At 42.9% G+C, this 27771-nt stretch overlaps 2 protein-coding genes across 4 annotated transcripts in view; one reads left to right on the top strand and one right to left on the bottom strand.

The window, feature by feature from the left end:
* Nucleotides 1–27771, top strand: part of LOC118562406 (NACHT, LRR and PYD domains-containing protein 12-like) — a 629435-nt gene that overhangs the window by 306429 nt on the left and 295235 nt on the right. The gene's annotated exons all lie outside the window — the stretch shown is intronic.
* Nucleotides 248–25122, bottom strand: LOC118562403 (NLR family CARD domain-containing protein 3-like). Its single transcript, XM_036134777.1, has 6 exons — nucleotides 24870–25122; nucleotides 16020–17811; nucleotides 10033–10236; nucleotides 3813–3986; nucleotides 1149–1319; nucleotides 248–479 (listed from the first exon to the last, which is right to left on the bottom strand). Exons 1-6 carry the CDS (start codon nucleotides 25120–25122, stop codon nucleotides 464–466), a joined length of 2610 nt encoding a protein of 869 aa, XP_035990670.1. The 3' UTR covers nucleotides 248–463.

The following is a 27771-nucleotide window of genomic DNA, read 5'->3' as shown; positions in this document are numbered from 1 at the left end:
ATTTACTCACTGATCTGTTTGCAGCAACAGATAAAAGGACCAGAGCTGCCCAAACATTAGCAGAAAACATCTAAAATATGCTGAAAAACCTGCAGAAACTGCATCACAATGAAGCAAACATGCAACCTGAAAACTTTAGAGTTGAGCTTTATTTCAGATTTCTGGGTTACAGGCTGAAAATGAAGCAGAGAGAAAAAAGATCAACTTTGCAGTTTCATCAGATTCAGATCAAAACTCCATGGAGCCACTAAATGCAGCTTAGTTTTCATTTGATCCTCATTGGTCCACAGAGACAAACAATATCAGACACTAAATGACAGACATGGTCAGATAAACAGGGTCAACATCTCTAAGGTCAGAGTTTATCATCAGGATCCAGTCAGAGTCTCTTTAAACTCAAACTGCTGCAGCTTCAACCCCTGGATCATCAGGACAGCTCAGCTTCTCTCCTCCACTAAGATCATCAGGACCTCCACAACCTGCAGAGAGAAGAAGGAGCAACAGAGGAGATCAGTGAGTGTTTCCAGCCTCTGGAAGCTGAACATGAACATCTCATCTGTTTGTGAAACATCAGCTGACTAAGAAACATGGAGGCTGTCCCTGAACACATCTGGATTAAACTAGTGAAAGAAGGATGTGCTGAGTGGACTTCACCAGAGCTTCTGCGTTGTAGAAAGACCACATGGTGACTAAATGTAATGATGGGCTGTGAAATCAGTGATTTGCAGGCTGCAGTCAGACTGATCTCAGTTCTGTGACTATGATGAAACTGATCAGCTGTTTGCTGCTGAAATGAGAGAACAAAGAGTCTGAGATCAGATCTGATGCCCCACAGCTTGATGAATGAGGACCACTGTCTCTAGACATTGTGGAAGGCTGTCAGCTGGAATCCAGCTGCATTTCCTGGAGACATGAACACAACAACAACAGTCATCTTCACATGGACACAAAGACAGGAACACAACAAGCTGCTGGCTCCTCTGATTGGCTCATTGTTGTCTTTGTGTCCAATCAGGAAGCCTGTCACTATTCTCCTCCCACTGAGAAGCTGCAGCTTTACTGGAAACACTGGATCTTTGCTTTGGTACCAACTGGGTTCAGAACAGTTTTTCTGACTGCAGCTGGACTCACTCCAACCATCTACTTACAGAGATTCCAGTTTGTAGTCTGGACTCTTTACAAGATCCTGCAGCTGCTGAACATCTGACTCGTTCAGATTGTTGTAGCTCAGGTTCAGTTCTGTCAGATGGGATGGGTTGGACTTCAGCACCGATGCCAGATATTCACAGCTGATCTTTGACAAACTGCAGCTCCACAATCTGAATAAAGAATAAAAGATGTGAGCCGAAGCCCCCAGGATGCAGGTTCTAACAGTCCAACAGAACCAGTTAAAGAACTCTCATTAATATTAATGACAACAAGCTGCTGCTTCAATAAAGACCTGCTGACTTCAGCTCTTCAACAATCAACAATATCAGAACTTTCAATAGTTAAAACTTCTTTAGCAGTTTTTACAGTCTTGGCTCTCATTTAGAAACTTTGTGTGGAAGCCGTACAAAAAGTGAACACCAAGAAAAAGAAAATGGAGAATGGCAAAAATATTCAGATGTATCAAAGCATGCTCAGGCACAGCAGCAGCCATTTTCCTTTCTAGATCCCAGCTGTAGCGATACATTTGGTACCAGGTTCTGGCTCAGGTTCTGCCCTCTACACGCCCAGATTCAAGCAGAAACTGTCGATGCAAAGCACCTCATCAATGTTAATGTGTAGAAAATGTGTCAGCTGATCATTTCTTCATTATGATGACATGGCAGCCACGGAGAATAAGCAAAGAAACGTTGGGAAAATTTCCCAGAGAGGCGTTTATTAAAAGTGGAAATCAGAGGTAAAAGCTCAGATTTTGTCCACATTAAAACAAGTTGTTAAGAAGCTGTTAAAATAAGTTGTTAAAAAGTAAACCACACTGTGCTCTGTGTTGAAATTCCCCTGTGGCTGTGGGTTCAGATCCACATTCAGAGGAGAGAGGTCCCCCCCCCTAAAAAGGTGAGCACTGCCTGGGTGTGAGCAGAAAGCCTCCTTCTCTGCTCTCTGGGGGTTGGAGAGCTGCCTTTCTGCTCCTCACAGGGAGGTGGAGCCACTTTCCCCTGTGGGGAACAGCACAATGCATGCTGGGAGTCAGAAGCAGGATATTGGCCAGTCCTCATTATTGGCCAGGAAATCTTTAATTCCTGAAAGCGCGTTTCCTCAATTCTCCATCTGCACGGTCTTCCAGCAGTGCCAATGCATCCAGCCAGCAGTATTACGCACGAGTGTGTTTGACTGTTTGCAGCAATTAAAGGGATTGCTGCTCACCTGGTCACAATAATCTGTGGAACACGTCACCCTGGTGATGATTGGAGAGAGGAATGTGAAGGTAGAAAACCCAGAGAAGATGTTAGCAGACTTTGATTTAACATTTATGATGGCTTATGGGCATTTAGATTTATCTGAAATGTCCCAGATGGATTTAAGAGTCACCAGCAGCAGAATGAATAATTCTGAGGTTTTAATGCTTCTGATCAAGATGATCTCTGATTAAAGTCTGATATGGAGTGAAAGTGAATGTCTGAGAGGAATCCTCATGCAGGTTGGCTGTAATTCACCACTTCACCATCTGCGTCTCCAGTTTCCCCGTCTCCAAAATGAGCATACACCTGGGTCAGAGCTGGCATGAGGACCATACATTTTCCCCTCAAGTTCATTTTTAGAGATCCTAACTTCTGGTGGAAAGTGGCGTACGCACATTTCAGCTCCATTTAGTGTCAGCAAGCTTTCTAAATGACAGCCCTGCTGACGTCAGCTCTTCACCTCTGTCAGCTCCACCAGCAGCTCCATCAATACAAACTCAGCTTCTGCAGCCAAATTATTCAAGTTTCACAAAAAACAAACAAGTCAACAGCAACTGTTGAGCAAATATGAACAAATGGAGATTAATGCAGATAAATGAACTATTTTAATGATTCCACAGCCATAAAAACATGATGTCATGGATAATATTTCATGTAAACTGACTTTAGGAGCTGAAGCTCCCAGAAGCAGAACCTGGTACTGTGTCTGTTGTGTCTGAGTATTTTTGTCAGTAAAATCCTTGCAGAGCTTCTAAAAGTGCTGAAGTATCAATCAGGGATTCTAGATTTGTTCCTGTCAGACAGATTCCAGGAGCTGAAATTGACTTTTCTAAACTGGCTTGAATCCCCTCTGAGCCGCTTCACATGAGGGGCATTTATACACACTGGGGGTCCCAATGCTGTCCGCTTCTGACCTGAGATCAGGGCTCAGACTCAGTTACACAGAGAGACAACATTAAAAACTGGCTCCAAGTCCAGGAACAAACTCAGCAAAGATTTATTACAATAGAAGATCTAAAAAAAAATTTCAGCTCAATTACATCCACTTATTAAATTATTTTAAAATCATCCTGTAGAAAATGGAGAAAAACTGACCTGATGAAGGTTTAAAGAGATTAAAAACCTTCAAAGAAATGAAACATCACTATTTTATTTCTTCTCTCTTCCACAGTTCTGGATAAAAGCTGCAATTCTAAACTGAAATTCAGCTCATTGTTTGATGTTTTCTGCTGATTATTGAATAAATCCTGACAGGAAGTTAGAAAAAGAAAGAAAGTTTAACTGAAGCAAAGCAGTGAAGAAGAAACCAGACTTTACCATGAAGATCCTCAGTGTGGATCAGTAGAATATCAGCCAGATGTCTGCAGTTTAGTGTCAACACAACTTTCACATCACAAATATCAGAACTAAAACATGGAGTCTGACCTCAGTGTCTGTAGTTTGCAGAGGGGAGTCTGGAGGAAACCACAGAGCTCCTTCACTCCAGAGTCTTTCAGGTTGTTTCCTCTCAGGTCCAGTTCTATCAGATGGGACGGGTTGGACTTCAGCGCCAATGCCAGATGATCACAGCTGATCTCTGACAAACTGCAGCTCCACAATCTGAATAAAGAATCAATGATGTGAGCTGAAGCCACTAGGATGCAGGTTAAAACTGAAACATGAACAAATAAATGAGCAAATGTAGAAAATAAATGTCCCTGAATGTAAAAGTCCCAGAAACATGATGAACTGATGTCTGATATGTGATCCAGTAGAACTGATTTAAATAGTTAAAGCCAGCAGAACCAGAACATGTTATCATGATGTGTGAAGGTCCAGATCAAGGTGTGGTTCTCAGCAGTGGCGGCTGGTGATGAGGATGTTCTGGGGTTAGGGTTGGGGGGCACTAGAGCTTGGAGATTACCAGCCAACAATAAACTCTAATTGAACATAAATCCATCCCTGATCACTTGCTGCTGCTGGATATTTATGTCTGATGGCTCTGGCGTCTGCATTTAACCCGTCCCCCAGGGAGCAGTGGCCTGCCACTGGGTGGCGCCCCGGACCATTCTGGCTCTAAGGGTCTTGCTCAGGGACCCAGGGCAGGACCCTGTGGGATTTGAACCAGCAAACTTGCAGTGCAAACATGGACTACAGATCTATGCATGGTATTAGGTTTTAGCACTAAACACTGAACACTGGAATAATGAGGCACAGACTAAATCACCATTTGACATATGTTATAAAGTGTTAACAACCCACCCCCCCCTAAAAAGGTGAATAAAATAAATGTACTTTAGGACCTTTAAATAAAGACAAGTAACAAGCACATCTCTGCATACAACAGCAAAATAAAAACCCTCAGGGTGTCAATCTGAGATCCCAGTTCAATAATATTTGCTTAAATGCTTTTTAATTAAAGCTAAAGCCAGTAAAACCCAAGCTATCCCTACGTTGCAGGCCAGTTTCTATGCTTGTGAACATGGAGACCAAACTCAGTGGTGGCTTCACTCAAAGAGCAAATAATAAACTAAAAAGGAACCTCGGTCCAGATGAATATTAATGCTAACAGAAACGCTCTGCTCTGTGACTGCTGTGAGGGACAGAGCCAACCAGACCCGATGGACTCCTTTCCTGGCCTGATCCTGGATCCTGGTTTCCTGGAGCAAAGTGGACCTCTGCTCTCCAGCCTGGACCCACAGAAGATGGTTTTATTCACTATGGACCAGAAAACTGTTTATGGAGTCTGCTCTAAAGTAATGACTCAAAGACACCTCCAGAACCGCGCAGTCTGTCTATGGACTGATAAACTTGCTGGAGGAGCACCCCAGGGGAGGACTTTATATAAGCCTCCAGTTAAAAAAAGAACTGCTGATCTCCAATGGAGGATTTTACATGGTGCCATCGCCACAAACTGGTTTTTATCTATTATTAATTGGGCGGTTTTAAACCAGTGTCCTTTCTGCAGTCTGTGAAAATGTTTTTCATGTTTTTATGGACTGCATTAGACTAAAGACCGTTTTTAGCCTTTTAACAAATGTTTTTAGTCTTTTTGGCACAGTTTTTACAACTTCTTTATTTATTGGAGGAGTGTGTCAAAATAAAAGTAGTAAGCCAAGGGCCAGACTTTTAAACTTTTTAATCAGTGAAGCAAAGATGGCCATTTATTTGTCCAGTAGAGACAGACTGCAGGGAGGACCTCATCTTGATGCTGTGGCTCTGTGGAAGTGCAACGTTAAAGCCAGGATTAGGCTGGAGATTCACTTCCACAGAGCCACGCAGAACATGGAGGATTTTATGCAGCTGTGGAGTTTTAACAAGATTTTATGTGAAGTGTCTGAGGGAGGAGAACCTCAATTTAACAAGCTCCTGAATTAAGTATTTTATGGAAATGACACTTGTTTTTAACTAAATTGGTTAATTGTTTGAACTTTTTGTTAAAAGTCAAAAGTCTTCTTTTGTTTTTGTTTTTTATTGGCAAATGGTAAGATGGCAACCAATTTAAGGTGTATTGGGGACATAAAAGCACCAAAGCCAAATCTGGAGCTTTTATATCCCCAATCCATCCAAAGCTGTTACAATCAGATTTATGATGTTCCCAACATTCCTGCAGCACAGCCTTAATTGGATGACCATAATTATGTCCCTGTAGATTTCCCCAGTACACATACATTAGCTTCAATCTTCTCAAGCTTAAAGGAAGCTCACCAGTTTAACTTGCAAAGCAGCTAAAGGAGATGATCTGAAAGCTCCACAACATATTGGTAACCCTTGTGTTTGTTCACTATCAAGTTTTCTCCAATGACTGTTAGCAGCTGCCATATATGCTATACACCCATAATCCAAGGAAGATCTCATGACAGCCTGATAAACTGCCAACAGCACTTCTTGACGCTCCCCATTCCTGTCCAGAAACACATCTCAACAAATTATTCACTTTTTACATTTATTTTGAACTAATTCTATCTGATGTTTCCAGGTTAACTTTTCATCAAAGATGACCCCTAAAAAACTCACTTTATTCACTTGTTCAAGCTTCTGATTATAAAGATTTAAATTAACTTCCTCATGTCTTCTATAAAAACAAATAACTTGGGACTTTGCAGCTGATATTCTAAATCCATATTTATTTACCAACCTTCCACTTTCAAAATGGCCTCCTGCAAATTTTTCTGCAAATATATCAGATTCTGACCCTCACCCACAGAGCCCCATCATCTGCAAATAAAGATTTCCCTATACTACCATCTATCTCATCAGAAATGTCATTTATCATAATATTAAACAGAATTGGGCTACACACACTGCCTTGTGGGCTACCATTCTCAACAATATATGTAGTAGAGAAAGCAGCCCCAGCTCTAACTTCTATTTCTCTACCAAACAGAAAATCTAAAACCCAGTTAGAAATCTGACCACTTATGCCAAGTTTTTCTAATTTAATCAACAATTCCTCTTTCCATAACATCTCATCCACCTTTTCTATGTCAAAGAACACAGATATCACTATTTCTTTATTTGTTTGAGCTTTCCTTACTTCTGACTCCAGGCACAGAACCGCATCCATTGTATTTCTCCCTTTACCAAAACCACTTTGAAAAGGACAGAATAAATGTTTACTTTCTAGAAAAAATGATATTCTGTTACAATTCTCTCCATTGTTTTCCCTAATTGAGATGTCAGAGCTATAGGCCTATAGTTTGAAGGCTCTGCTGCATTCTTATCTGCTTCAACACAGGAATTATAACTGACTGTTTCCATGCTGCAGGAATAATCCCTGTCTCCCACATCAGATTAAACAGTTTTAAAATAACAGCCAGAGATCTATCATTTAAATGTTTAAGCATTATATAACAAACTGCATCTTTTCCTGGTGTCTTCCTAACTAGAGCTTGTGTGTCTTTGCCCTGGATGAGCAAAGGCGTCCACTCCTAGAGGAGGATCCTCCTTCAGGCTCAGGGAGAACCACAGCGGACACTGAGCGTTCTCTGGTGTGGAGAACAGGTCCACTGCTGGCCTGCAGAACCTGCTCCAGATCTGAGAGATCAGGTGGTGATGGAGGGTCCAGTCTCCCTCTGGACATGATGTGCGCTCCTCTGTTCAGGACAGCGGGGATGTAAACTGCTCTGATGGAGAGCAGATTGGTGCGTTTCCAACACAGCAGCCGTCTGGCCACCTTCAGCAGCTGAGCTGAGCCACGCCCCCTTTATGCCGCTGCTGTGACCCTGTTGTCGGTGTGGATCAGAAGCTGCTGGTCCCGCAGCAGAGGAGCAAAATGCTGAGTCAGCTTCAGCACCTTTATGTGGAGAGACATGTGGTCTGGCCACTTCTCTGCCACTACCTGGGACAGACACGTTGCTCCCAGCCTGACAGCGTCTGTGAACACCGGGATGTGTGACGTAGGTCTGCTGAGGAGAACTCCCTCTGACACAGTGGGGGGGTTTCCCCAGTGGGCCAGGTGGGCTCCCACTGACGGAGGGACTGCAGTCATCCGCTGCCTCCTCTGGCCACAGGGTCTATGCACAGGCGGGTGAAGCATCTCTGCAGGGAGGCGCCTCATATGAAGCAGAGCCAGCGGAACCAGCAGGTGGGCTGCTGACGTCATCCCCAGCAGCCGCATGACGGACAGAGCTGTCACTGTGTGGAGGTGTGACCTGGCGGAGCAGCGCTGACAGCGTCTGCTCCGCCAGGGCTCTCATGGTGGCCCAGTTTAGCTCCAGCCCACAGAAACTAGCAGCTGGGATGGAGAACAGATCCTTTTACCACTTTATGGAGAACCCAGTTCTGTCAGCTGTGGAGCCAGAGCTCTGGTCTGCACCGCCGCTTCCTCTCTGGACGTAGCCAGCAAGAGCAGGTGGTCCACATAAAAGAGGATTCTCATCCCTGCAGAGCACAGCGGCATCTGGAGAACGTGCGTGGAACCAGAGAGGAACCCAACGGCAGGTTGTAGTGACATGGAATCCCCTGGAAGGAGAAGCGCAGATACTTCCTGTGTTTGGGGATGATGGAACATGGAAGTAGTCCTTCAGATCTATGGAGGAGAACCAGTGGTTCTGGTGAACGTTCTCCAGCAGCTGTCTGACTGCCAGCATGTGGAACCGTCTCTCTGTGATCAGAACCAGTAAATACAGGGAATAGAACCCCATGGAGGAGGAGAGAAGGAGGAAAGAAGGAGGAGAGGAGAAGGAGGAGAGATGGAGAGAAGGAGAGGAGAAGGAGGAGAAGAGAAGGAGGAGGAGGCTGATGGAGGAGGCGGCTGATGGAGGAGGAGGCTGATGGAGGAGGGGGCTGATGGAGGAGGAGGCTGAAGGGGGAGCAGAGGGAGGGTCCAGGAGCCGTGGAGCGCCTGAACTCCTGACCTCCTGGCCACGGTGGTCCAAGCAGCCGGCAGACCAGTGAGAGACGTCGGCCCGGAGCAAGGCCTCACCAGGTCCTGAAGCGTCTCTGACTCCTCGGCGTTCTTCTGGATCTTCTCCAGCGCCGATTTAAAGTGAGGAGCCAACAGAGCATCCGGGCTGATGGGGCTCCCAGCACCTCCTTTTTCACATCCTGGGAGGAGGAGGATGGAGGAGAACAGCTGGAGCCAGATGTTCCTCTGGATCATGGTCTGCCAGGCAGAAATGGTCTGCAGACTAATAGAAATGATGATTCTTCAGTTTTTCTTTGGTTTCCTTCTTGGTGCTCAAACTTGTTGGCTTGTTGCTGAATGGTACCGCTGAGTCCAGAGAGCGTCTGCTGCAGTAGAGCTTTTTACTTTTCAATATTGTGCTGTAGTTTAATAGCCACACTGCTGGGTCCTGGTTCTGGTTCTGTCTGATTGAGCTGTCAGACTGAAGAGGACGGTTCCTCTCTGAGCCGCACCAACAGAACAGCAGCTTCAGGACAAAGCTGAGCTGCTGGAACCTGCTGGTGCCGTCCATCCAATCATTTTCAGACAGGCTTATCCCTGCTGGGGTCCTGAGGGCTGCTGGTGTCTATCTGCAGCTGTCAGTGGCTGAGAGGCGGGGTTCACCTGGACAGGTAAGCAGACTATCACAGGACAACACAGAGACAGACAGGACAACCAACCATTCACACACACACTCACACCTAAGGAGAATTTAGAGAGGCCAGTTAAGCTAACAGTCATGTTTTAGGACTGTGGGAGGAAGGCGGAGTACCCAGAGAGAACCTACGCATGCACAGGGAGAACATGCGACCTGCTGGTGCCGTCGCTTTGATTTAGTTTACATTTTCTCTCTTTGTTCTCCTCAGACATTCATTTTTTTAGATAATGCTGTTTTATTATTTTTAGTTTACTTGTTTATGTGTATGAATGTGATCCTGGCACTACTCTGGAGGAACAAAAATGAATGTTTCATGTAAAGATGTGACAAAGACATGAAAAATAAATCTAAATGATCTGATCTTGTTATCTAAATCTTTCCCAAATCAAATTAAAACATCTCCATCAATAATTCACATCATTTGACTTATTTTCCTAATTTTTGTTCTCCAGTCCAAAGCATTTTAAGTGTTAAATGTTCAATACAAAAAATATCAAAGAAGAAACTAAATAATTGACAAGGCAAAACATTTGGACAGCAGGTTGTCTATAAAGAAAAAATGTCAGAACAAAATTAATAACTAAAATAAGTTGTAAAGTAGCAGTAAAGATAAAACCTACATCAGCGTCTTTACTTTACAGAATGGAGTCTCCAGGATCTCACAGAGACGCTTCATCTCAGAGTCTCCAAAGGCTCCCCTTCTATCATAGGTTCCTGCGTCATTATAGATCTGATCTATTTCCAGGTCAGTCAGGGAGGGGTTGGACTTCAGAGCTGAGGCCACAACTTCACATTCAGTCATCGAGAGCTTACAGCCCACTAGTCTGTGATGAGAGAAAGAATGAGATCAGTTGTAGTTAAATCAGACTAATAAAGACTGATAAACAGACTAAAAGATGATGACTAAACAGTGATGTCATCATCAGATGAACATCTGCTCTTCACATCAATGTCCTGTTTGACCCACACAGAGAATCTCTTCAGTCTCTTCAGGTCTTGGTTCTACTGCAGAGCTGCTGTGTCTCTGCTTTTGGTTAAAAGCTTCATTTAACCACAAAGATGAAGAAAGATCATCTAGAGTAAAACAACAGAACTGACTAAATCTATCTGGATGTCCATGATAGCATTTGGCCGTCTCCTCTATGTAAACTATCACCAGATTATCTCTAGACATATGTGAGTCTAGTGATAATACACTATGGTTGTTTTGGCTTCATCTCACTTCCAAATCATCTCTAACTATACATACAAGTGACGCCTCTTCCTTTTACTGGAAGTGACCAAACTGGGTAAAATTACTGGTTATGTATAAAAAAGAAAACAGGAGGCTCCAGTTTTCATTTAGTAAAGCGAGTCATGACTTAATGTAACAGATAACGATGTTACATTACTTCCTATAGAACACAGTGTGTTACTACAACTGCATCAATAAGGCAGCTTTTCTTCAGAGCATGCTCTCCGCTGCAGGAGTTTACCAGTGGCTGACTTAGTTTAGCACTTTACTTCTTCAGTGGTATAATAGCTGAAGTACATTCTACCTGCTACTGTCTGCAGTGGAGGGACCACTATTTAATTTACTACAAAGTCTGTTTTAGCTTGATATATTGCTGCAAGAGACGATTCTGTTACAACCATTCATAGCTGGTTGCAGCTTGTTAATGTGTAATAATTATCAAGTTAAAAATCATTTGGTTTATTTTATTGTTCTTCTATGATGAACATTGAGTATAATAATGATCATCATATCTACATAATTATATTAAAATTGATAGATGTCTTGAGTCTCTTGTGCCACCACACACTAAAATTGTAGATTAGTGGACAATGTTTTCAGATTTATGCACCATTCATTATTTATTCATTATTATGTATTTTATATGTGACTCTTGAACTCTGAATTCTTTTTAAAGTTCCACTAACAGGAAAGTGGTCCTAATGCTTTGACATGTTAGATCCCATAAAGTCAGCAAATAGCTCCTTTATCTAGTCAGTAGTGCTGGATGAGAGCATTGTGGTGCAAAGGCCTCTTGTGTTTTAAAGCCAGACCTATCAGCTCTGAGCCACTCTGAGCATTAAAGCCACTCACACCTGCAGATGGAGGCAAAGGAGAAGGCCGGCTCAGCTTCAAGTAAGCTCCACCTGCTACCAGGCTCCACTTTGCCCTCTTTCACAAGGCCATGGCTGATGTTCTGTGTGTGGGTGAGCATCAGTGTTTGGCTTATGTGTGTTATGTGTTATTGGTTCAGGGCCCAAAGCTGCAGTCTGCTATAGCAATGTGAAAGGTGCTGCTGAGATCAGAGCAGAGTTGGGAGAGCAACAGGCTGCTGCTGCTGCTGCTTCTGCTGCTGCTGCTGCTGCTGCTTCTGCTGCTGCTGCTGAGGGTGGCTTTACTTTTGCTCTGTTTCTGTTTGCTGCAACTTGATAAAATCACGGTTTCCTTTTTAATTAGGATCTCAGTAATCAGTTATTATTTTCCGAGTTACAACCTTCAGTCAATCAGTCTAATGGTGAACATGATTAAATGATCAATCATGGGTGATGATGAAATCCAACTCCACAAAATCATCCAGTAGCTCTTAGAAAGCCGCTAAAGCATCTCATCTGAAGTCTGTAGCCTGGTGTCTTTAGACCGGATCAAATACGCTCTAAATGGAACGCTTTCTTAGTTCCGTTAACACCACTGCTTTCTACGTTACTGCCACATTTACATTTAATTCATCAGAACAATTTAGGATGAAATACTTTTTTTCAGAACTCACAAAATGTCCATATGCAGAACATGTATAATGTGTAAAGGTCTTCCATCAATCAACCTTCGGTCAATCAGTCTAAAGGTGAAAATGGTTAAATGAACTAAATCAAGAGGAAAACAACAATCAGAGGATGATTCTGGAGGAATAATCCAGAGCAAAGTACTGAAGAACACTCAGTAAAGGGTGCCGAGTGGCTCAGAGGTGGAGCAGAGGTTGTGGGTTCAATTTCCCAGACATTTACTGCACATCTTCCCCTTCTCTGTCTGCCTCTCCTCCTGTCCACCTACTAATGAATAAAGGCCACGAGTTCCACAAAAACCTTTAGAAGAAGCAGTTTTTCTAAGGTCAGGGGTCCTATCATCACATGAATAGCAGCTCATAGCAGGAGTAGGTGAGGTGGAGCAGAAATGATGACACATTTTAGTGGACAGTAAATGAAATGTTTTAATAACCTTGTTTTTAATATTTGGAGGAAGCTGTACTGCGTTCCTGCCATTCTTGTTTTGTGGGTGTTTGTTCTGATTCTTTCTGAGCTTCATTCACACATACTCCTCAATCCGTGTTCTCTGTTACGTCACAAATAAAAGCCATTCTGGTCTAAAGGGCATTTCCCACAGGCTCCGTGGAGCTACGCCATGACAGAGAACCCTCCTCCTTGTCCGTCAGAAATATGGATGGAGTCTGTTGGTGACGGACGATGGAGATAAATACATCAATTTCTAAGAACCAGCGTCTGTATTCACAAAGATCCTCAGAGTCTCTCAGAGCTCCTTTCTTAGCCTAAAGGTTCCTACCTAGGAGTCTGAGCATCAGAGGGATTCAGATGCTGCTGAGAGCCGCTCTAAGGAAGGAAATGACAAAGAGATTTATCTGAGTTAGGAGGTGTTGTTGACCCCATTGCTAGGTGTGTGGTTGACCCCGTTGCAAGGTGTGGTTGACCCCGTTGCTAGGTGTGGCTGTCCCCGTTGCTAGGTGTGTGGTTGACCCCGTTGCTAGGTGTGGTTGACCCCATTGCTAGGTGTGACGCTGCCTTTAAGAGCTCTGATAGGTTGATAGTACAAAAACCACAAATGTGCTCCTAGTGATCAAAGGAGATAAATTACATTGGATGAAGAAATCTGTATCATGATTAAACTAATTGTCACACAGCATCAAACACTTTCTCACCTCTTTAGTTAATATTCTTTGTAAATGTTTTCACTTTTTATTCATGATTCTTCAAAATTTTTCTTAATATTTTTTTATCCTCACTAAAAGGTGTAATGATCCTGGCACTGGAGCTGATCCGTCTCTCTGTCAGCAGCTGTTCTTTCTCCACCCCTCTGCCATTAAACTTTACTGGCTCCACCTGTCTCCAGCTGTATAAAGGCCCAGTCAGTTTCAGTCTCCAGTGCCAGATCATCTCTTTCCTCACGATAGAACCTTCCAGTGTTATTGACTAAGCCTGTTTGATATCCAACTCAGACCTGTTGCCTGTTTTTGAAGCCTGCCTGTTCCCAGCCTGTGTCTGTCTGCCTGGTCCCTTGTCTCCTGAACCCCTACCCTTGGACTGCCTTCTTGTGTACCGGATTTGGATTTGGACCCCCCGCTCGGATTCTTCCCCCCTGTGCTTCGTTTGGATTGCTGGACTCCCCGTTACCTGACCTGGATTGCCCTTGGACAAACATCTCTCTGAAAGCCCCGTTGGGACTGACTGCCTCCCAGCCGCTCAACGGCTCCAGCCTCGCTCGCCTGTGGACGGATCCAGCTTTCAGAGAAGCGTGTCCAAACTGCTCGGCTCTCCTTATTATAAGGTCAGTTACCGAGCAAAGTTCTCCTCATTCACCTGTTGTGCTGAGTCCTAACCTTTACCTCTACCTCCAGGAGGCTCCTGCCAGTGAGCGTGAGCCGCGAACCCCGAGAGCCGACGCCTGCTTCTCCTGTTTTTAAAATAAACTTTGTTAGAACGTCACTGACCTGTTGTGGTGAATCTTGGGTCCAGCTTTTGGTTCATTACAAAAGGAGGTTAACTTTTAACCCGCCAGGGATCTGAAACTAATTAATTTCCCTAAACTGGGGAGGAAATGAGCAGATAAACTTCTTTATCAATCATACAATTAGAATATGCAGATAATATAAATGTTAACGTCCCCGTAAAGCTGGACTATTCAGCTAAACTGCTTAGGGGGCCACAGTTACTGAAGGACAAAAGCTCAGGGGCCGGACATCCAGATAGTCATGTATAAAAAGGAGAAAGTATCACAATGACCTTATACTGCTTGAATTCATTTTACTGCATCAAATCATAAATGTAATTAGCAGAACTCAAAGGTTTAATTCAAAGAAAGACTGAGTTTTGAAAATGCTTTCATCTTTATGTAAAACTGAAAAAGAAACGTGAGAAAATATGTATAAGCTTTTTTCTACATCTTACATGTTTAAAATAAATTCACAGATTAAAGGAAAATGCCTGAAGTTCATGACATTTCTGCCAAAAATGAGCCAGTTTTATTAATTTCTGATCATTTTAGATTTAATTCCAGTTTTACAGCATGCTATATTATTTATCCCCAAATGCTTTGCATAATTAATCTGCTTCTCTGAAATGCACAGGCCCCTGATGCGCTCAGTTGACAGTAACAAACTTATATCATCCTTTACCTGCAGGCTTGACCCCTACTTGTTTTTAATGTTAACAAAGAAAAACCTGCTTCTCATAGGAATGTAGATTTGAACAGAATAGGTGTTTTTTGCACTTTTTTGAAGAGGTGGGGGAATTTACAGGCATAGGCTAAATGTTTTTACTTTTCTGTTTTTCCCCTCATGCTGCTCTCCACTTAGGGGGCAGCAGAGCTCTTTAGGCCCCACAAGACTGGAAAGCCCTGCTAACCACCCTCCACCCCTCCACCCCCACCGCTTTGCCCCAACCCAGAGACTATTATTAACAACACTATTGATTTATCCCTCTGGGATTATTAAAGTATGTCTGATTCTGTCTGATCAATCTAAGGATATACTAAATAAAACTAAAAATGAAGCTGTTGTTCCTTTCCTGTTTCTTGGTGTAGGGGTGCTGGAGAGGCGGATTTAGACAGAGACAGTTCTGCACCATGAGTTCCGTGTCTGATCTGTTTAGTGACATCCTCTGTTCTGCAGTCAGCTTTAGAAACCTGCCTGCCTTCAGACAACTGTTTGTTAACCAATGGTTGAAGTGCAAATAAAGCCAAATGTCTCTTCTTGTGGGCTCACCTATGTGGCTTTACACAGTGGGGGGGCTTACTCCAAGAGTTGAAGATGTCAGTGACAGCCGTAGACACTGGGAGACAAACATAGTTGTGGACTGTTTCAGAGAACAATGAAAGCTAACCTATTACTTAGAGGTTAAGAACTGAACAGCAGACAAACCAAGGCTGTTCAACCATGCCGCTCATCTGGGCTGTTTTTCACACAATGTTTCTGATCTTCTCTGATTTATTTAGTTTTTACAAAGAAGTCATTTAGGGGCCAGATTACCATCACCAGCGGACCAGAAGTGGCCCACAGACCATCAGTTCAATAGCCCTGACCCAAAGGGTGATTTTCTAAAGAGGTGAATTATGGATAACAGCCCAATGAGTGAAGAGCTGTTTAAAGTTTAAAATGTGTCTCTGGATGATTGAATCTTTCTAAAAGATCAAAATCTCTAAATACCAAAAGCTGCAGCAGAGCTGACCTGAATGAGCTGAAGATTTAGAAATCTGATGGTTGAAATAGTCCAAAGTATGAAGGAAGTAGTTAAAGGTCCGAAAACGTCCAGAACCGACTGAATAATGAAGAATAAAGCGGACGGCAATAATGCTGAATCAGCATCAGTCAATGAAGACATCTGGACTCACCGAGCCTTTCTGCAGTTCCTCACAGCTGGAACCAGTCTCCGTCGTCCTGATTCTGTTGTGTTGTACTTCTCCAGGTCCAACTCATCGAGAACCTCCTCTGACATCTGCAGCATGTAGCCCAGAGCTGAGCACTGGAACAAAGAGAGCTTATTTGATCTGTTCTCTGATTTAAGGAACTGTTGGATCTCCTGATAAACTGAGAGGTCCTTCATCTCCATCAGACAGTGAAAGATGTTGATGCTTCTGTCAGGAGAGATATCATCATCAGTGTTCATCTCCTTCAGGTTGGTAATGACTCTCTGGATGGTTCCTGGACTGTTCTCTGTCTGACCCAGCAGGCCTCCTAAGAGTCTCTGGTTGGACTCCACAGAGAGGCCATGAAGGAAGCGAGCAAACAGGTCCAGGTGGCCATTTTTACTGCTGAGGGATTTATCCATGATTCTCTTCAGGAAGTCCTCCAGAGATGAGTAATTAGTGTAATATCCCAGGAAGTTCTGCATCACCCTTGTGTTCCTGCTGGTGAAGCAGTGGAACATGTAGACTGCAGCCAGAAACTCCTGAATGCTCAGATGAACAAAGCAGTAGACTGCTTTCTGGAAGATCACGCTCTCTCTCTTGAAGATCTCTGTACAAACTCCTGAGTACACAGAGGCCTCTGTGACATCCAGACCACACTGCTGCAGGTCTTCTTGGTAGAACATGATGTTTCCTTTCTCCAGATGTTCCAACGCCAGCCTCCCCAGCTTCAGGAGAACTTTCCTGTCAGCCTCCATCAGCTCCTGTGGACTCCTCCCATGTCCTCCATGGTATTTGTTCTTCTTCCTCCTGGTCTGGACCAGCAGGAAGTGAGAGTACATGTCAGTCATGGTCTTGGGCAGCTCTCCTGTCTGCTCTGTGGTCAACATGTTCTCCAGAACCGTAGCAGTGATCCAGCAGAAGACTGGGATTCCACACATGATGTGGAGGCTCCTGGAGGTCTTGATGTGGGAGATGATTCTACTGGACAGCTCTTCATCACTGAACCTCCTCCTGAAGTACTCCTCCTTCTGGGCGTCGGTGAAGCCTCGTACCTCTGTTACCCTGGCAACACATGAAGGAGGGATCTGATTGGCTGCTGCAGGTCTGGAGGTGATCCAGACCAGAGCCGAGGGAAGCAGGTTCCCCTTGATGAGGTTTGTCAGCAGAACGTCGACTGATGACTTCTGTGTGACGTCAGAAACCAGCCGACTGTGCTTGAAGTCCAGAGAAAGTCTGCTTTCATCCAGGCCGTCAAAGATGAAGAGAAGTTTGTGGGCAGCCAGCTGCTCTGCTGGGAGCTTCTGGAGGGTTGGATGGAAAACATGGAGTAGCGTGAGAAGACTGTGCTGCTCACCTCTGATCAGGTTCAGCTCCCTGAACGACAGCAGAACCACCACACGGACATCTTGATTCTCCAAGCCCTCGGCCCAGTCCAGAGTGAACTTCTGCACTGAGAAGGTTTTTCCAACACCAGCGACGCCGTTGGTCAGAACCACTCTGATGGGTCCATGTTGGTCAGGTGAGGCTTTAAAGATGTCGTGGCACCTGATTGGAGAGTCATGGAGGTTCTGGATCCTGGAAGCTCTCTCCAGCTGCTTCACCTCATGTTGGGTATTAACCTCTTCACTCTGTCCCTCTGTGATGTAGAGATCAGTGTAGATCCTGTTGAGGAGGGTTCTACTTCCTGGTTCATCACTTCCTTCAGTCACACGTTCACATCTCCTCCTCAGACTGATCTTATGTTCCTCTAGAACCTCCTGCAGACCAACATTTCCTGGAACAGAGAAGAAGAGACAACTGAAGGAAAAACCTGATTTAGTGATTAAGTTGGAGCAGAAACACCTGGAACATCAGGAGGTGTCATTATTAGAAGCATCCTTAGAAGCAGAGCCTGCTTCTAAGGATGTCGGACAGACTCTCCGTTTGGCTGACGTCACTTCCTGTTTGCGGTAAGGCGTATTGTATCACTTCCTGTTTTCACTGCGTGAGCAGCGGTTTGTTGCTCCAGATTCTCTCGCTTTTATCTTTAATCTCTTTGCTGTAACATCTGTTTCTAACACATAAGCACTTTTAAAACATTTTCTGTTGCTGCACATCACGCTTGGGAACTCCTCGTGTTTCACGGTTTGCTCTCTTGGCGTGGTAGAAGGGCGCTAGCCTAGCTTTAGCCTAGCCTAGCTTTAGCTCCACAATGGCTTCCTCTCCTACTATTACTTCAGCTTCTCCGTCTCTGACTAAGTCTCCCCTTATCTCCTGCTCTCTGTGTCAGATGTTTAGCTATTCCTCTGCCTCCTTTAGTGATAATGGTACTTGTAATAAATGTAGTGTTTTTGTAGCTTTGGAGGCGAGGGTGTCAGAATTAGAGTCCCGGCTCCGTGCTATGGAAAGACCAGCTGATAGCCGCCCCTCTGCTAGCGCGGAGCCACATAGACCTAGCGTTAGTTCACTTAGTGGTCCTCCAGAAGCACCCGAGCAGCCGGGTAAACAGGCTGGCTGGGTGACAGTTCGTAGGAAGCATAGCTCTAGATTTCAGCCCCCAGTTCACCACCAACCCGTCTGCGTTTCAAACAAATTTTCCCCACTCAGCGACACACCCGCTGAGAAGCCGATCCTGGTTATTGGGAGCTCAATAGTCAGAAACGTGGCACTAGAGACACCAGGGACCAGTGGCGGCTGGCCCATAGGGGGCGCTCGGGCGCTGCCCTCCCTAGATGTGGAGGGGAGAAGTCAAAATATATATAGATTTTAAAAGTATTATTAATGTCAGTTTTTACTTAATAGTACGTGGCTACATGTAATAAGAATTATTAAAAAACTTCTACTGATTTACTCTACCATTTAACAGTGCATTTCCATCAACAGAACGTATCATTTCTCTTCTTCTACATTTTTGGGGCTGTGACTGAAGTAGCCCTACAAGTGTAGCGAAATAACCAATCGTATACTGTTGCTAGGGAAGATTTATAAATATTTGGCCAATCAGCATCGCCAAAATGAATGGCTTTGGGGCTCCTGGAGTAGTAGCCCTAGCAGCACAGTGATAGGTGCACTTCACGCGTGACGTCACGAGCTACATCCGCGCTACATCCGGGTAACGGTGGTCGGCAAACACAGCACTGTTTTCGCTTACCAGCGTGACAAAACGGGTGAATTAGAGCGTACTTTTAGTTTATTTTTGGAATCTAAACAATGCCTACGACTTGTTGTGCTCCCGGTTGCACACAGAAGCATTCCAAATCGTCGGATGTACGTTTGTTTCGTTTACCGAAGGACAAAGATAAGAAAGATAAGAAAGAAATGGATAATTTCAATGAAAAGGATGCAGGATGCCAATGGACTGTGGGAGCCATCATACTAAGACAGAATTTGCAGTCTACACTTCATCTCCGGTAAATACAACTTAATTTTGCACTAGTCATTGTTCTACTTAAATCATTATATAAATAAAAAATTAGGATACATATTAAAGTCAAGACGTAAACGTTTGTTTTGTAATAATATACGTACATGTACAATGTATGCAAACCCTCTGGCCTGAGTCTGTGAAAAGGATTAATAAGACAAAAACACCAAAATAATCCTTTGTGAACAATGTTTTTTTTTATTAATTAAATGCTTATTGTGGAATCGTAGTAATTTTCCGACTTTTAATTTAAATGCATGTACTGGGTTAGGCAGGGAAATCTATTGGCCAGCCCCACCAAGATTTTTTTTCACCAGCCGCCACTGCCAGGGACCATAGTTAAATGCCTGCCAGGGGCCAGAACGGGCGACATAGAATCTTACCTAAAACTGCTGGCTAAGGATAAGCGTAAATACAGTAAGATTGTTATTCACGCTGGCGGTAATGACACCCGATAACGCCGATCGGAGGTCACTAAAGTTGGTGTTGCTTCGGTGTGTGAGTTTGCTAAAGCAATGTCGGACTCCGTAATTTTCTCTGGTCCCCTGCCTGATTTGACCAGTGATGACATGTTTAGCCGCATGTCATCATTCAACCGCTGGTTGTCTGGGTGGTGTCCTGAAAACGACGTGGGCTACATTGATAACTGGAGAACTTTCTGGGGAAAACCTGGTCTGATCCGGAGAGACGGCATCCATCCTACTTTGGATGGTGCAGCTCTTCTTTCTAGAAATCTGGCCGGATTTATTAGTCCTCCTAAATGCTGACAACCCAGGGTCCAGACCAGGAAGCAGAGCCGTAGTTTAACACACCTCTCTGCAGCTTCTGTACTGTTACCCATCCATTATCCTATTGAGACGGTGTCTTTCCCACGGCCAAAACTTAACAGATCAAAAACTTATCTAAAAGGAACAAATCATAAAAACCTAATAAAAATCAATACGGTTCACCTTGAACCTAAAAATAAAACAATTAAATGTGGTCTATTAAATATAAGGTCTCTCCCTCCAAAGACTTTGTTAGTTAACGAATTGATTTCTGATAAACAGATTGATTTGTTTTGTCTCACAGAAACCTGGCTACAAGAGGACTACGTTAGTATAAATGAGTCAACTCCCTCCAATTATTCAAATTTCCACATTCCCAGATCTGTGGGAAGAGGAGGAGGAGTGGCAACCATCTTTCAGTCAGATTTATTAATTAGTCCCAGGCCAATTAATAACTACAGTTCTTTTGAACATTTAACCCTCAGTTTCCCTCATCCAAACTGCAAAGCAATAAAACCTCTTCTGTTTGTTGTTTTGTATCGTCCACCAGGCCCTTACACTCAGTTTTTGGATGAGTTGTCAGATTTCTTATCTGATTTGGTGTTAAATACTGATAAGGCTATTATAGTGGGTGATTTTAACATCCATGTTGACACAGAATGTGATAACCTTAGTGTAGCCTTTAAAACTATCCTAGATTCAATTGGTTTTGCTCAAAATGTGCATAAACCGACGCACTCTTGGCTCCATACTTTAGACCTTGTGCTGACATATGGCATTGATTGTGAAGAATTAACAGTATTTCCTCACAACCCTGTCCTATCTGATCATTTTTTAATAACATTTGAGTTTAATCTAACTGAGTTCTCCACCCCCAAAAGAGGGTTCCATTATAGTAGATCTTTATCGGATAATGCTGTATCAAAACTTAAAGAGTCTGTCCCCTTTTTAATATCCTCCGTATTGCAGAAATGCCCTGTAGATGGCAGCAATGTTTTTTCTTTCAATTCACAAATAGATGTCTTTGTAAACGGTATGACTTCGTCATTGCGTTCTGCATTAGACAATGTAGCTCCCTTGAAAAAGAAGGTGATAATTCACATGAAGCTGGCTCCTTGGTTTAATTCAGAGCTGCGTTCCTTGAAGCACAATGTTAGGAAATTGGAGAGAAAATGGCGCTCTACACACCAAGACGAATCCTACCTAATCTGGAAGAACAGTCTATTGTTGTATAACAAGACCCTTCGCAGAGTTAGAGCAGCATATTTTTCATCATTAATTGAGGAGAATAAGAATAATCCTAGATTTCTCTTCAGTACAGTTGCCAAACTTACCCAGAGCCACAGCTCTGTTGATCCATCAATTCCCTTAGCTCTTAGCAGTAATGATTTTATGGGATTCTTCATAAATAAAATTGATTCCATTAAAAATAAAATAATTGGCATCCTCCCAAACATGATTACCTCGTCCTCAGTAAGTGAGGCAGCATTGGAGGAATCCTTAGAACCTGCGCAGTGTCTGAACTGTTTAAAAGCAGTAGAGCTTTCTGAGCTATCTAAAATTTTAGCTTCATCTAAACCTTCTACCTGTATGTTAGACCCAATCTCAACCAAGTTGTTTAAGGAGGTATTCCCTCTGATCAGTGGTCCTATTTTAGACATGATTAATCTATCCTTGGTAAATGGATATGTACCACAGGCTTTTAAAGTAGCTGCTATTAAACCTTTACTTAAGAAACCATCTCTTGATCAAGATGAGTTAGTAAATTACAGACCTATATCTAATCTTCTTTTCTTATCTAAAATTCTTGAGAAAGTAGTTGCTAATCAACTATGTGAACATTTACAAAGTAATGACCTACTTGAGGAGTTTCAGTCAGGCTTCAGAGCTCATCATAGCACTGAAACAGCTCTGGTGAAGGTCACCAATGATATTCTCATGGCCTCAGATAATGGACTTGTGTCTATACTTGTCCTGTTAGATCTCAGTGCTGCATTTGATACAGTTGATCACAATATTCTCTTACAAAGACTTGAGCATACTGTAGGGATTAAGGGAAAAGCATTAGGCTGGTTTAAATCTTATCTGTCGGACAGATTCCAGTTTGTTCATGTTAATAATAAATCTTCCTCAAACTCTAGGGTCACTTGTGGAGTACCACAGGGTTCAGTCCTTGGACCAATTCTCTTTACTATATATATGCTTCCGATAGGCAAAATTATCAGACAGCATGGGATTAATTTCCACTGTTATGCTGATGATACTCAGCTATATTTATCCATAAATCCTGATGAATCCAATCGATTACTTCGACTGCAGTCATGTCTTGATGACATCAAAAGCTGGATGACTTTAAATTTCCTGCATTTAAATTCTGACAAGACAGAAGTTGTAATCTTTGGGCCAGAGTCTTCAAAAAATAAAGTTCTTAATCAATCCCTTAATCTGGATGCCATTAACTTGGCCTCTGGTAATAAAGTTAAAAATCTTGGTGTCGTTTTCGACCAAGACATGACATTTAAATCCCATATTAAACAGGTTTCCAGAGTTTCCTTTTTTCACCTCCGGAATATCGCCAAAATTAGAAACATTCTGTCCAGGAGTGATGCTGAAAAACTAGTCCATGCATTTGTTACTTCAAGGCTGGACTATTGTAATTCTTTACTATCAGGAAGACCACAAAATGCAGTTCGAAGTCTTCAGCTGATCCAAAATGCTGCAGCAAGAGTTCTGATGAAAATCAACAAGAGGGATCATATTTCTCCAATTTTAGCTTCCCTTCATTGGCTTCCTGTTAAATCAAGAATAGAATTTAAAATTCTCCTTCTAACGTATAAAGCCCTTAATAATCAAGCTCCATCATATATCAGAGCTCTGATTACCCCGTATGTTCCTAACAGAGCACTTCGCTCTCAGACTGCAGGTCTGCTGGTGGTTCCTAGAGTCTCTAAAAGTAGAATGGGAGGCAGATCCTTTAGCTATCAGGCTCCTCTCCTGTGGAACCAACTCCCAGTTTTGGTCCGTGAGGCAGACACCCTATCTATTTTTAAGACTAATGTTAAAACTTTCCTTTTTGACAAAGCTTATAGTTAGAGTGGCTCATACCCTGAGCTATCTCTATAGTTGTGCTGTGATAGGCCTAGGCTGCTGGAGGACATCAGGGTCTAATTTTCTCACTCTACTGATTTCTACTGTTCTTCAGTCTACTGTTCTCCAGTTTTGCATTGTATTACATTGAAATGACTGTCGTCATTTCAGCTTTTAACTTTTTGCTCTCTCTCTTTTTCTTCATAGTAGGTACACCTGGTCTGGCGTTCTGTTAACTGTGACATCATCCAGAGAAGACGGCTCACCCGCTACTACCATCTAATGTAGAACAGATTACTAGATCAATGTGTGCTTCTGTGCTTTTTTGTTTCTCTTGTTGTGTCTCTGTTCTGTCTCCTGTAACCCCAGTCGGTCGAGGCAGATGACCGTTCATACTGAGCCCGGTTCTGCCGGAGGTTTTTCCTTCCCGTTAATGGGTGGTTTTTCTTCCCACTGTCGCTTCATGCTTGCTCAGTATGAGGGATTGCAGCAAAGCCATGTACAATGCAGACGACTCTCCCTGTGGCTCTACGGTTCCCCAGGAGTGAATGCTGCTTGTTGGGACTTTGATGCAATCAACTGGTTTCCTTATATAGGACATTTTTGACCAATCTGTATAATCTGACCCAATCTGTATAATATGATTGAACTTGATTTTGTAAAGTGCCTTGAGATGACATGTTTCATGATTTGGCGCTATATAAATAAAATTGAATTGAATTGAATTGAATTGTTAGATGGTCAGACAGCAGAGTTCTGCCTCTGCTTTGTGGCCAGTATCTGTTCACTGTCAGGATCTGATTCACAAAGCAGATCAGATGAAGAAATGCTGACAGAAACATGCAGCAGCTTTCAGCAACATGAACTCTTTGGCATCAGGTCACCATTGTCCTCATTTCTCTGGTTCTATCTGACCTTCTCCCACAAACACAGCAGCTACAGAAGAGACAGAAAATGGTTCCTGGCAGCATTTCAGCCTTAATGAAGGAAATCTGGAGGAAATGCTCTAATCTGCCAGAGAAACAGCTCCTTGGACCAGGTAGTGTTCACATTTCGGATGCTATTTTCCCTCACAGACTGGATTGGATGTTTTTAGAGAATAATTACAGATTAGAAATGACATGGGACTGATTTGGTCCTTTAGAAGTAAACAGCAGATAATATTCCATGTTTCTACAAATATATCTGCTGTAATCTGGGATCTATTGTCTGAGGAAATAAAGCTTTCTGTCTCTCAGACTTTCCTTCCCTCTTTCTGTAAAGCAGCAGTGCAGCAGGTTGTTTTCTCCACCTTTTTGTTTCCATTAAAATGAGCTGCAGCTTTAAGGAGATGTTCAGTTTTAATGCATTTAGCACAAAGGGCTGAAAACAGAACCACTTCAAAGCAAACCCAATAGGTTGTTGGGTTGAACACAGACGTTACATTTACAGCAGCTGGATATCCAGAGATTCAGGGGAAATAATCGATCCCAGAAATACTTTAAAGACTTAGATTCCCAAATCCCAACTAAAGACAAGGAATTAGTCCAACAAAGACGATAGAATGAAGTTCTGATTGGAGATGTTCAGTCTCACCTGGAGCACAGCTGCTCTGATTGGCTGCCAGCAGTCCAGGTCCTCTTCTGGGTCTTTTCCCACACTGGGGGCAGGAGGAGGGTCCTGATGGAGCAGACTGGACCCAGTATGACGTGATGCACTGTCTGCAGAACCAGTGTCCACAGCTGGCAGAGACCGGGTCCATCAGGACCTTCTGACACAAAGCACAGCAGGACCTCTGCTCCTCACCAACGCTGCTCCTCTTCCTCCCTCTGTGGAGACATTTCTTCATCACTGAAACAGTTCACTACCAACAGGGTGGAGCTCCTCCTGAAGCTGGAGATGTTCATGGAGGTCCACCACAAAGAGCGGACGAGAAGCTGGGTCAGAACAGAACATCAGCTTTGCTTCCTCTTCATGGAACCACGATGAGTGAACTCAGATGTTTTCTGTGTTCTTCATCACTTAATTGTTTCTTGAAGAAGCACAATCTGTACTTTAGTCTCTCTTTAAAACATTTTAGTATGGCTTTCCTCTTTATCACATTATTATGTTTCCAAGTACAGAACTTTAAGGTGCCAGAAATCAGCGTAAAAAACCATTTCATGTAGTTGATATTGCTGCATATGTAACTTTTACAAACAATTTCATTTTAATAAATAACGTCATTTGTAGTTTTGTCAGGCCAAACAGCCCTCTTCGGTAAAAAGGGTGTTATGGTAACATATGGCAAGTATACCGCAGGTTGACTTCCTCTGAGGTTAGCTACAAACAATGTCATGATTTGAGTTTGTTATGGTTTATGTTTGTTATTTGATTGTTAGTTCTCTCTCCTGTCTTAGTATTAGCTCTGGTTTTATTATTTGCTTGTGTTCTGTGTAGTCTTAGTTTGGTTCTCTAGCTTAGGTTTGGTCTTTATGGTTATTTTGGTTCTGGATTAGTCCTACATTAAGTTTCTGTTTTGGTTGTTTAGTGATTCTCTTCATTTAATCAATTCAGTCATAGATTTAGTTTCTGTTTTAGTTGGGGTTTGTCTTGATTTATCCTGAAACTGTTTTAGTTGATCTGTTTTTTCACCTGCCAGTCATTCAGGGGGTCCGTTCTTCGTACGTTGCTTAAAACATCCGAGATCAAATGACACATCCAAGATGATTTCATCCGGCTAATCATGATCCGGCTAACTGGGTTCTTCGAACACACTGTTGTTTACGATTAGTATGGCTGGATTGAGTTATCTGAGACAACTGCGCGTTCATGCGTTTGTTTAAAAGGGGAAATGTATCGATAGTAGAAACATTGATCAGCAACGCTGGTATTGGCTGTTCAGCATGAACAAAGAACGCCCAAAGTTTTTCTCAATAAAATGGCCCGAACAAATCTTACCGAATATGATAAAAATAAAAAGCAAACCATCATACAAATAACTTAAATATTTTATATTTATGGCTCTAACACCACTTTTTCCTCTTTAAAAGCCACTGTTAAATGATGTTTTGTCTGTTTATTAACAGCCACCAAGAGAAATCTCTCTACAATTACACTGTCGCGCTGCGCTAAAGGATCCTGTCTATTGCGCAATGCGCGATTAATTTGAAAAGCTCTGCAAATTATTCTTGCACCTTCCACAACAGGTTGCTGTCGTAAAAATGGACATGGATACGACAGACTTCCCATCTCCTCCGCTTATACAGCCGTGATCTAATCTTGTTTACATGAAATAAGCCTGCTCTCGAGCAGGTTTAAGCTGGCGCACATGTTGCTATGACAACAAGTGCAGGAAGTCTTTCGAAGAACCAAACGATCCAAGATCATGCCAAATCGTCAACAATCAAATCCAGCTAACTGAGTTAGCGACGTACGAAGAACGGACCCCAGTTCACATCTTAGTAAACATCCTGTCTGTTTGCCTGTCACTCCCCTTCACCAGTCACCATCCAATCAGCTTCAGTTTACTTCCCTGCTGATCAGCTCCACCCCTTCTGGTGATTAGTTTCACTCCGTTCACCTGCTCACTCCTCTACTCATACCTGCCTCTGTCTCCTGCACTCTGCCACATCATTGTCTTTCCTTGCAAATTGGTGAGTTTAGTCCAGGGGTCCGTTCTTCGTACGTCGCTAACTCAGTTAGCAGGATTTCATTGTTGACGATTTGGCATGATCTTGGATCGTTTGGTTCTTCGAAAGACATCCTGCACTTGTTGTCATAGCAACATGTGCGCCAGCTTAAGCCTGCTCGAGAGCAGGCTTATTTCATGTAAACAAGATTAGATCACGGCTTTATAAGCGGAGGAGATAGGGAAGTCTGCCGTAGCCATGTCCATTTTTACGACAGCAACCTGTTGCGGAAGGTGCAAGAATAATTTGCAGAGTTTTTTCGAATTAATTGCGTATTGCGCAATAGACAGGATCCTTTAGCACAGCGCGACAGTGTCATTGTGAGAGATTTTTCTTGGTGGCTGTTAGAACAGACAAACATAATTTAACAGTGGCTTTTAAAGAGCAAAAAGTGGTGTTGGAGCCATAAATCTAAAATATTTAAGTTATTTGTATGATGGTTTGCTTTTTATTTTTATCATATTCAGTAAGAAGATTTGTTCGGGCCATTTTATTGTGAAGTTTAGTTTACTTTGAAAGGCTTGCTTCCTGTCGAGCCGTATATTGTATTAGAAAAAACTATGGATGGATTATCTAGACACGGAGCAATACAGTTTTACCGTGTAAACTGTGGATGAACTTGGAAAGGAAATTTTCATTTTTTATGGATAAAGATTTATTTATTTTTTGTTAAAATTCCCAGTTTGCACGTGTCCTTTACTTCCCGTGTCTAAGGAATGACACTGAATTTGGATCTCTGACATAACAAGTGCCTTTTTAAAATAAAGTATAATAATTAAGGCTACCATTTTGTAGAATATTCTTGTATATTCCTTTTACTTGTCCCC

The sequence above is a fragment of the Fundulus heteroclitus genome, unplaced genomic scaffold (assembly GCF_011125445.2).
Source record: "Fundulus heteroclitus isolate FHET01 unplaced genomic scaffold, MU-UCD_Fhet_4.1 scaffold_91, whole genome shotgun sequence".
NCBI lineage: Eukaryota > Metazoa > Chordata > Actinopteri > Cyprinodontiformes > Fundulidae > Fundulus > Fundulus heteroclitus.
The sequence above is the reverse complement of the archived record's forward strand: the minus strand, read 5'-3'. Positions and strand labels throughout refer to the sequence as shown.

Excerpts from the sequence above, each read along its gene's own strand:
- LOC118562403 (XM_036134777.1), bottom strand. The coding sequence starts at position 25,122 with ATGAAGAAATGTCTCCACAGAGGGAGGAAGAGGAGCAGCGTTGGTGAG. Across the intron at positions 17,812-24,869 it reads TCAGAGCAGCTGTGCTCCAG|GAAATGTTGGTCTGCAGGAG; the intron begins GTGAGACTGAAC and ends TCTCTGTTCCAG. Across the intron at positions 10,237-16,019 it reads AGGAACTGCAGAAAGGCTCG|ACTAGTGGGCTGTAAGCTCT; the intron begins GTGAGTCCAGAT and ends CTCTCATCACAG.